Source organism: Hydractinia symbiolongicarpus, chromosome 3 (assembly GCF_029227915.1).
Source record: "Hydractinia symbiolongicarpus strain clone_291-10 chromosome 3, HSymV2.1, whole genome shotgun sequence".
Taxonomy (NCBI): Eukaryota; Metazoa; Cnidaria; class Hydrozoa; order Anthoathecata; family Hydractiniidae; genus Hydractinia; species Hydractinia symbiolongicarpus.
This window is the reverse complement of record NC_079877.1, coordinates 26,059,010-26,070,604: the sequence shown is the minus strand read 5'-3', so window position 1 is coordinate 26,070,604 and position 11,595 is coordinate 26,059,010. Positions and strand designations below refer to the sequence as shown.

Here is an 11,595-nt window from a genome sequence, read left to right as displayed (position 1 = left end):
CGGTGAGCATCTTATGGCGTGTGTTGAACAAAAGTTAGTGCAGCTCCAGTCATTCTACAAAATTAGTAAAAAGGTAATATCTGCAGTGGTTATTACTTATCGCTTGGTTTTTCTATTACTTTCATGGTATGTGCATTTCAGTATACATAAAGGGTCCGTTACACGTAGCAAAATTTGCAATAGCAAATAACATACAAGTACTTGTGCAAGTACTTGTGCAATACAATATTATGTGTAACAGCTGGTATTATGCACTGCGCATGGGCTTGTACAAGAACTTGTGCAAGTTCTGATTTTTTTAAAATGATTTAAAAAAATCGACGTTTGCTATAGCAAATAAACAATAGGTTGCGATCAAGTTCGGAATGTTAACCGATCAATGATTTTTAGCTTTTGTTTTCATTGTTGTTTTTATTATAAATGAGCCAATAGGATATGGAATTGATGAAAATAAAAAACTAAAGTGTGGTGTGAATAGTTTTGTGGCGTGTATGAAAATATTTCGTTGAAGATGAAGGCGATAAATAAAAAAAAGAAAGTTGATATTTGGACAGATAATATGGTGGGACAACTAATTTATTTATTTATTTATTTAACGAATGTTTATACAGGATTTGCATGTCAGTATATAAAACACTGTTATAAATATGCGTCCTGAAAATAAAATGTTAAAAATATTAATATTCATTTAGAATGGTTATATACAATAGATAAAAAGTAAATATGTAATGTGAAGATTATGTATATTTGTACGGAATAAAATGAGAGACAAAAAGAGAGAAAGACTATATCGAGAAAAACAGGGAAACAAACTAAGAAACTGTCACAAAACGGTGCACTATATAGAGTCCTCAGTTGAAAAAGAATGTTAACACAAAACTCAAAAAGATTGTGTCACAAGCTAAACCAGGCTGTATGGAAAACACACTCACAAATACACTTATCAAACAAAATGTGCTTGACACAAAGCTTTAAATTCCTCAAAAATTTCACATTGCCTAATTCCAATGGGTAAAGAGTTGAATAAACTCACACCCATTGAAGCTTCCCTTTGCAAATTCTAATTTCACTTTAGGTATAAATAAAAGAAAACCGTTGTTTCTTGTTGTTCTTTGATGACGCTTCACAATGAAGTAGTCTTGAAAGTTATCACAGACATTACCATCCAAACATTTTTTAACAAACAGCACAGCTCGTTTTTCAATTTCTTTTCTGATCTCAGGAACATTTTGTTGAGTCAGAATTCTAGCACGATTGTCAATGGATTCGAGTCTCTTTATTTGAGTATCACTGAATTTGAGCTGAACGTTACTGCAATAGGATAATCCTGGTAAAATAATAGCTGTGTAGATCTTTCTAACAGCATCCGCAGTAAGACCCATTTTGAGTGAACTTAACAAACGTAGCTTGTTCGAAGCTCTTTTGTAAATCGTGTTGAAGTTTTCGTTCATGTTCAAAGATGGATCCAAAACAGTACCAAGATACTTATAATGTGTAGTTGAAGATATTGGAACGTCATTGTAATATAAATTCATTTGTCGTGATTACATCGAGAGTCGTTTGTGAGTTCCAAATACCATTGACTCGGTCTTTCCTTTTCTGAGATTTATTACTAATTCGTTATCTTTGAGATATTCGGCTATAAATAAATAAATAAATAAATAAATAAATAAATAAATAAATAAATAAATAAATAAATAAATAAATAAATAAATAAATAAATAAATAAATAAATAAATAAATAAATAAATAAATAAATAAATAAATAAATAAATAAATAAATAAATAAATAAATAAATAAATAAATAAATAAATAAATAAATAAATAAATAAAAAAAAGAAAGTTGATATTTGGACAGATAATATGGTGGGACAACTAATTTATTTATTTATTTATTTAACGAATGTTTATACAGGATTTGCATGTCAGTATATAAAACACTGTTATAAATATGCGTCCTGAAAATAAAATGTTAAAAATATTAATATTCATTTAGAATGGTTATATACAATAGATAAAAAGTAAATATGTAATGTGAAGATTATGTATATTTGTACGGAATAAAATGAGAGACAAAAAGAGAGAAAGACTATATCGAGAAAAACAGGGAAACAAACTAAGAAACTGTCACAAAACGGTGCACTATATAGAGTCCTCAGTTGAAAAAGAATGTTAACACAAAACTCAAAAAGATTGTGTCAAAAGCTAAACCAGGCTGTATGGAAAACACCACCAGTTTTCACTTTCAATTGCAGAGTGGCAACTACACGAGTGCCTTTTTAACTCAAACCGCGCAGAGTATCATAATGCAAGAAGAAGGAATATAGCGCTGGAGTTGATTTCAAACGAATTGGCAATGCCAGTCAAAGACATACAAAAGAAAATGGTCGGTTTGAGATCGTATTACGGTCAATTAAAACAGAAAGTTTAAGCTTCAAAGAAAAGTGGAGCAGGTTCGGATGAGGTTTTCACTCCCCAATGGCCTTTTTATGGGGAGATGGATAGCTTCTTATCTGATTATATTACTCCTCGCGCCACCGAATCCGACATTAATGTGGACGAAGATCCGAATGGTGAAACTCCTACGCCGGCGCTCAACCATAAACGAAAAAAGTCATCTAATGTCAAAAAAGATCAAGATGTATCTGTTGCGGACAGAGTTATATTAAAAGCGTTAGAGCGATTGGATGAGCCTCGTCAGACGTCTTCCGCAGTAGCAAACCTAAACCTGAGTCATAATGAAAGCGAAACCCAAGAACAATTGTTTGGTAAAATGATTTCCAAGAATTTGCTTGATATAGAAAATATGTACACCCGAGAAAAGTGTAAACTTCAAATACAACAGCTTCTGTTTGACGCAAGGTTTCAGAATAAACAACTGACGACCGTTCCTTCAACTTCGTCACCCTTCAACTACAATGGAGGCCACCAAACTGGTACTTTCCGCGGTCCTGAGAGAATTCAAACTGGGAGAACAACAAATGCTATCAGCCAAGAATTATCACCTAGTAACTCAGAAGATTCCGATATCTCACTTCCATCGCGTTTCAACTACTACGGTTTCCAGGTTTACAACAGTAATTACAACAACAATTAACTTTCACTTATGGTATAGACTTTATATAAAAAACGGTTTTGTTGTATTTATACAAACTTTTGTAGCTAGCTACCCGTAGTGTTTTCTGTAAAGATTTAAGACAATTATACAAGCATATTCCATTGCCAAGATACTTGACCTGAGCCCATGAAATAATCTTTAAAGACATCACGTATTTCTTTTGCATTTGAACTAGCTTTTCTCTGTGCGCAAGTTTGTAAGTCATTTGAGACATCAGCCATTCCCCTCCATTGACCAGGAACGATTCGATTCGTCAGTAAATCTTCTTGGTCGACAAGACCAACTGGTGCGTACGAGTCTTTAGACTTCGTCATCAGCATATTGTGTAGCGCTACGATGGCCATAACGAGGCTCGTGGTTTTACTCGGAGAAAGGTTAATTGTGCTGTTGATGATTCTAAATCTAGCAGATAAAATACCAAAAGCGTTTTCACTTACTCTTCGAAACCTTGAAAGCCGGTAATTGAAAATTCGTTCGGCATCACAAAGCGTGTTTTTGGAAAAAGGCTTCATTAAATTTTTTGATAATGCGAATGCGTCATCCCCAACGATAACGTAAGGTATTTCTGGCAAATCAAGCTAATCCCACGCTGGATCTTCACTCAGTGGAAGTTGCTTCGGAGGTGGAAGGGCTAACCTATCATTGCTCAATAAATGATATAACTCTGTATTTCTTAAAACTCCACCATCGCTAATACGGCCTTGGCATCCAGCGTCTACGTAGATAAATTTGTATTCACTATCGACAAGTGCCAATAGAACTATACTATAGAATCCTTTATAGCTGTAAAATGTAGATCCAGTGTTCGGCGGTAACTTTATAGGAATATGTTTTCCATCGAGAGCTCCTATGCAATTGGGAAACTGCCACTTCAAGTTTATTTTATCTGAAAGCGCTTTCCACTCTTCCTCCGTTTGTGGCAAACGTAAATAATCTTTCTTAAGAACTCGATAAATCGCCCTGGCAACTATAGGTACGAAAAGGGAAATGGTTTTATCCGACATGCGAAATTGGTACATCAGACTTTGACATGACTCTCCAGTAGCCAGAAATCGCAATGTTACTGACAGTTTCTCCTCTGCTGATATCGGTTTCCGACAAGAGGTAGTTTGTTTGGTGATGCATGGGCGTACTTTCTCCAGTAGTTCCTAAAAGAAAAGAGACTTATTATGTGAGATGCGCTACCACAGTCCTACAAAATCTTTGATCAACAAAAAAAATTACTTACAACAAATGTTTCCGTATTCATTCGAAGATAATAACGGAAATGTTCAGTGTCTTGTAATCTTAATTCACTAAGGATGCTATTGCAAGCCCCTTTCGTTTGTCTGTCTAATAACCATGGTCGCACCCAAAAACGTTTGCGTTGCTTTCTTTTTTTGCACCGACTTGTCTTTACTTTTACTGCCAGCGATAGCGCCAGAATTAAAACAACGTCTTCTTGTTCGCAAACCATTTTCAAAATGAGCGCGCAAAAACTTACATTTGTTTTTTTTATTTGAAATCGACAAAACTTGTGCAAGTATAAAAACTTGCACAACTGCTTGTACAAGTACTTGCAGAAGTACTTGTATGTTATTTGCTATTGCAAACTTTGCTACGTGTAACGGACCCTCAACATTTTCAGTTATTTTGCATATTTGTTGGTGCTTCTCATCAAATTAATTTAAAATATGATTATAAAAACCTTTTATTGGCAGTATCCACCTTAAAATTCCCACCTTGGTCAAAAATCTTTGTCTGTCTGAAAAAATACCCCAATCTTTTGAACTCTACAAAAGTTTACTGCTACATGCAGCTGGCAAATACTTTATTCCTATGGCTTTTTGACTTTGACTTTAATTGGCTGGTTTAAACAACAACCACAAGAGTTCTTTATTTACCCAAACATGCACAAAATCTGGATTAAATTTTTGTTCTATTTACGCATACAGACAATGTCTGTAAATTAATGTAAATCTCGTGAAAATTCGTACAATTAAAATACAATTTTTTGCTAAAATGCAATGTTATTTCGTAATCATCTCGATCTAATTCCCAGTAAACTAAAATCACTTCTAAAGCTTTTTAGTTGCAACATAATTTTACAAAACAATCATCGTGGGGTTTCTTTATGACCAGAGTGGCTTTTTATGCGATAGAGACCGATATTTCATAAAATCTAATTTCACGCGTTCTATTTAGCCGACTCGATCAAAAAAACCGGTAAATATGGCGGATGGAAAAAAAACAAAAAATTTGAAAAAATTAGAGTACTATTATTTGTTGTGAAATTTAAATTATATAAGAAAAACCATATGCTAATCAATAAGGGTGAATAGGTTCCTTTAAAGTGTATTTAGGATACAAGCAAACAAGATATAAAGTATTATAAATTGATGCGATTCAATATCACCCTTTCACGTTTTTATTTCCGCTTATATTTTAGCAGATGTTTCAAAAAAAACACCCTTCACGCACCATATAGCTAGCTAGTGTAGTTCCTAGTAATATTAGCTTTACATGTAAATAGCTAAGTATGATAAAAAGAAAAATTAATGTGTATATAATAACTTGAGGGTTGCGTAATGTTACCTTTGTGACAATACTGTTCATATTATGAGTTAAAAACCTGATATCTCAAATCTACATATATTTCGCTAGTATAACATGGATCCTAACTGTAGTGGTGTTATCAGATGTTCCTCTACAAAATATGAAATGTTGTCAACAAGTAGCGCTAAAGTGAATCTGATCGTTTCATGTTGGGCAAGCTTGATATGTATATTCTTTATAATGACAATAAACAGTATATTTATATGGTCTGTAAAATTTTCGAAGAGTTCAAAACGAGTGACAAATGATTTGTATGTAATGCTTTCTTTATGTGATTTAATAACAGGTATAGTGTCGTTACCTATATATGCAGTTATTCTGACAGGTTATCATAAAGGAATTCCAAATTGCACGATGCTAAGGATCCGGTTGATAACCGGGTACGTATGTGCTACATTGGCAATTACAACAATTGGATTCATCACTGCGGCTTTGTGTGTGGCCGTCATGAAACCGTTTTTATACAAAACAAAACCCGTTAACAAAGTGCTTGTTTATTTGTTGATTATATTCTGGGTATTATGGATATTCAGTCCGTTATTCTTTTACTACATTTTTCCATCTCTATATGGTATTTACAAAGTTGTAACCACAGTTTGGGGTGTGCTAGTGTTTATTCTTATGCTGTTTTGTCATTTAACCGTTCAAAGGTATCTTCACGTATGTCCAAGCAAACATGCAGCAAAAAATAAGAAACCAGCCAAGATCGCGTTGCAAATTCTTCTTGTTTATATCTTATGTTACTTGCCTGGAGGTTTAAAGAATATCTATGTACTTATATACAGCAATTCTGCATTTCAGCAGAGCTATATTGATCCATGGATATACTTCATTACCTTGACAAATGCAGTGTTTGATACGTTTGTTTATGGTTCAAGAGCAAGAAGGGTAGAATCACAGACCACTGTAGTCTTTAGAAGTACCACTAAAACTGCTTTTGATAGAAAGTTGAAACACTAGAAGTACTGATTTCTTCTTTATCCACGCTTCCTATGAAGTTAAGGAGGCAAACAATTAACTCAAATTTTGAAATGTCGCGTTAATTAGATCAAAGTGGAACGTAAATATTCAGGATGTTAGAAAACTACTAGTTAATTTACCACCTGTAATTAAAGTTTAAAAATATATATATATATATTTTTAATCACAATACAAAGCTCATATGCACACATACTTTGTTCTTCTTGTTTGACTAACTCACGTAAAAAAGAAAAAAAATAACAAATCTCCCTTAGTGTGATAAACGTGGGCTGGAGGGTATAGTTGATGTTGAAGGCGTTTAGAAGAGAATGTGGTTGTCAATTGCTAAGACAAGATAGATTAACTGATTTGCCAACATCGTTCCCAAGGTATTCTGCCTTTTCGATTTATTTAGTAGCGGCAAAAAGGCCCAGGCACAGGCTGGTCACATGATTGCTTGTAATTTATTATGATAATGACTAAAAATAATTTTTGCGCGTTAAGTGTCTTGCAAAAATTTCTTTCTGTCCCGCGCGGGGTTTTTTGTAAACAAAAATAGCAAATAATGTTGTCGATGTATCACGTTAAGTGGATAGTGATAAAGCCAGTACCATATTTCTGTTTTTCCTTTCCCTGCAGAATTGTAGCTAGCTAGCTAGCTAGCAATATATATCGAGGATTTAAGTTGAACTTATTTTCTTACTTCTTGGGTACTAAACCCAATGTTGAAAGTCAATGTTCGAGTTTATATTTATAAAGATTTTGGTGACAAGGTGGCTGTGTTAAGATTTGAAGAGAACACAGTCAGTGAGATAATAAAATTATCCATCACATTTCTAAGAAATATTATGTTGACTAAAAATCACATAGATATGGTACATAGATTTGGTGTCTAATTTTATTTATTTAAAAGTAATAAAAATAATAAATAACGGTACATTTACGGTAAAAAGGCTATTTCTTTCATACGGGACGTTGGTAGTTTGTATTGCTACTTCCTTTTATTGTCCTCGTGTTACCCCCTTATCATAAAAGCAGAATATACTGACGAAAAAGTTTGCTTTCATGATGGCGTTTTCAGCGAGAAAACTACGGCCATTTTTGTCAGGTATTGTCCTGATATGATAAGCGTTTCTGAGTAAAATCGTCACATGAGTGATATCCAGCTAGCTTCTTTATTTCCACTCACAAGCTAAGCCGAACTAACAAGCAGCTTTTTAGAGGAGATGTTCTCCAGGAGATATATTTATTTTTCATCTTTCTCTAGCAATCCGCCATGCAACGTTTAAAGGTCTTTTCCCACTAAAATATGTCAAAAGTGACTCTTCGATATTAAATACATATATATAGCCGAAGTACCGTGAAAGAATCTACTGAATCTCCGAGTCTATATGACGAGTGCAAAATAAAAACATAGAACACTTGAATTTTTATAAGTCACAATTTGCATTATTCTATATCTGTAACCGTTGAAACAAAACATCCAAAAAATAAGCACGTCCAACAACAAAATAAAAATAAATAAAAATAAAAATGCGGTAGTTCTAACACAATCGAAGGTGTCTAACAACGGTTATGTAAAAGGATAAATCTGCTAAAACTATGTACTTGCTCTACCATGCCAGAAGTACACCAGGGAAAAGAGTATGCCACCTATTACAAAAAATCGTTAAGTCACACAAAAAAGGTTATTGAAAAATTTCCACAACGTACATTTTCTAATGCATCATACCAAACTAGCTATTTAGTCTATTGCATACAGCAACCCTCCCATTGCCCAAACGTGCCGTGCATGATAACAATGCAGTGTTTTCGAATTTAAGAATCGAATATATTTCAAACGGCAACTTGTAAACATTAATTTAATTTTGTGTACCCTAAGCAGATATTCAACAAGGTAAAGTCGGATATCCGTAATTATTCAGTCGAGCTTGTGATATTCGACGACGCACAGTGGAGTCCAACATAAACTAAGCGAGACTTAATAATTACGATATTCGATTTTACCGCGCTGAATATCTGTTTTATCATGCACCATTCATTTTCTAAAGCGAAGAACCTCTCAATATTTTATTTTATTTTATTTTAATTTGTTTTGTTTTTGTTTTTGTCTTTTTTGTTGTTCTTGTTTCTTGTTGTTTTAAAACGTTCGCGCTTCAGTTATTTTCAGCTCTCCATCTGATTGCTTATCCTTTGTGTACTACTATCGAGAACAATAAAAGATGGAGTGCGATATGATACATCCTTTGTTTGATAATTTTTTTATTTTTAATTAGTTTTAACTCTCCATCTCATTGACTTCCATGTAATTTTTCAAAGAAACTATATGTGTAAAGGAAATATAAAATGCCGAAGAAACTATCGAATATCTCGAGCACATATTCGATATCGGATATCTCCTGAGATATTCGACTCTCAGCTAACGACTGCACGAATATCCAAAAATATTCTGTTCCGCGCGAGGTGCATGATAATAGGGTTTATTTATAACGACATCAACCACTTCGTAGGAAAAATTATTTCTTACATTTTATAAAAATTCTTCTCCACGATATACACTAAATACAATCAAGCTAAAGATGTGACACAACTCACAGCAACATACATTTGGCCTGGATTGAATTGACTTGACCTGAATAAATCAAAACTAATAACAGCATTGAGTAAACTTAAACCTTGAACTTCATGAACAGTGCAAGCTCAAGAAAGCTTAAGTGCAAACTGAGTTCTTTTGATAACTGGTGATGACAGGTTTCTTTTTACCACATAAATATCAGTATCAGTCCTTCCAATTGGAACAACTTGGTGCAGCTTTGCGTAGTTCTCTTTTGATATTTTAAAAACACCAGTTTGAGCATTTTCAAATTTCACATTTATTTTTGGAACATAATTAGTCCATATACACCCGTTGAATAATCCATCATCAATATTCATAGGTTTGTAGTTAGTATGACCTGGGCACCAATTTTAAGAACCAATTGTCTCGTAAGACCACCAGTATCAGTTTGTTTCCTATTCAAAGCTTCATCAATAATATGAGATGGTACATCATTTGGTATTTCATCAATAGCATTTATTTTACACAAAGTACCATTTACACGTTTCGGAACAGGCGCATTTTCTGCAAATAAATGAAGGGCATCAACAGAATAGTTGTGATCATTCGTACTGATAAACCTGGATTTCAAAAGGTTTTCATCCTTTGGTGTGAGATTTGCAGTTCTTATATTGTTTAAAAAATCAATGAAAACATCATCGCTTTTCTGTCGCATAACTTTTGTAAGTTCAGCTAACTTGAAGTTATGTCATAACTTTAATATGCTTACAAGAAATTCATCATATTTGAGCAAACACGCTTTCCCATGACAGGGGGAAGTTGATAAAGATTACCACATACTATCATGCTTTTTCCAGCAAAGGGAATCCGACTTGTTCCTCCAAATATTTCTATTAGTCTTTGGTGGTTATTGACAAGAAGTATATTTGAACTATCGAAATTTTATCAATTATGATAAGACACACCTCTGCTAATTTTTTTCGTAAATAAGTTTGCATTTTATACCTAAGGGGGACATAATAATTCCCATGAATTCCAAAACATGAATGTACATTGTACCTCCAATGCTCACAGCAGCAACACCTGTTGGAGCTACAAGACAGAGTCTTTGCTGTTCTACATTTTTACCTTTGTATATTATTAATTTTGTGACAGACTTGTAAATAGTTTTGATTAAATATGACTTTCCACATTCACCTTCACCAGTTAAAAATATAGACAGAGGTTTAACATCAGTAGGTGAAATGCAGTTACGATTTTTTATAAATTTTCCAGCCCAAGTGAACACTGTTTCAAATACTTCAAGTTGCTTAGCGTTAAAAGATCTGATATCTATATTAATCTCCTGGTCTGATGCCACAACAATACTGTTTCTAGGTAGAGACGATAAGTTGGAACAAGTTGGTTCAGTTCCATTTTCTGTGTCATCTTGCTCCTTTGATGCTAAAAAAGTCAACTTCTTCATTTTCCTGTTGTGCATATGGATCTTGATTAGTGTCCATGTCAGCTCTAAAGGTTGCAAACGCTTTGTCAACAATCTCACTATATGGTTCTAACTTTTGTTTGTTAACATTGACCATATTTAAAACTCCTGCATGGTTAAGCTTCTTCGTGTAAGTATCATCAAGTAAATTAGATTCAAAACGAAAAGGACAGTATAAAAACAACAAGCACAAACCTTACGACACTTAAGTTTTTGTTTAGAATTCATGAAAGGTATCGGTGATGGATACGTAGAAATAATGTGATTAATTGCCATGGACTCATCATTCAAAGTTAAAGGTTGGTTGTCATGGTGTCTAAATAAAAAAATACTAAAAATTCTGCATAGCACATTTTATCCAAAGCAGCATATTTACCACTTTTGAAAGAAGTATCAGGTCTGATTAAATATCGATCAAGCATGGTTGTTTTAAATATATCAACACTGCCATCAGGTAGGTCTTTAAGTTCTGTCTTACTTTCGCACATTCTAAACCGTCTTCTGGTAAATTACTATTTCCACAGATTACTTTAGGAAATGTTTTTCGAACCCGCAATTCAGGCATTAAATGATACACTGCTTCTTGCACAGAGTTTTCCCTATGATTTGAAAATGCGTTTGTAATTTTAATCATTTGTTCATATTTGTTGTCGCTATTTTCACGTGCCTCTGACAATGCTTGCTTCATTGCACGCGAACATTCATCTTATGATTTGGAAAGATACTTACACATGTATGTTATTGCTTCATAGTGATTAAAAACCGGCTGCAAGTCGATGTTTGCTTGCCATGCAAGAATTCCCTCTGAAAAAAATAGCTATTCACAAAACACGAATTGGGAGGGCGCCGTAAATGAACTTGGAAATTCGAATCTGATGATA

At 33.7% G+C, this 11,595-nt stretch overlaps 1 protein-coding gene across 1 annotated transcript; it reads left to right on the top strand.

The window, feature by feature from the left end:
- The first annotated feature begins 5,768 nt into the window (after positions 1-5,768).
- Positions 5,769-7,570, top strand: LOC130637000 (uncharacterized). Its single transcript, XM_057446854.1, has 2 exons — positions 5,769-6,633; positions 7,434-7,570. Exons 1-2 carry the CDS (start codon positions 5,769-5,771, stop codon positions 7,568-7,570), a joined length of 1,002 nt encoding a protein of 333 aa, XP_057302837.1.
- The last annotated feature ends 4,025 nt before the right edge of the window (positions 7,571-11,595 follow it).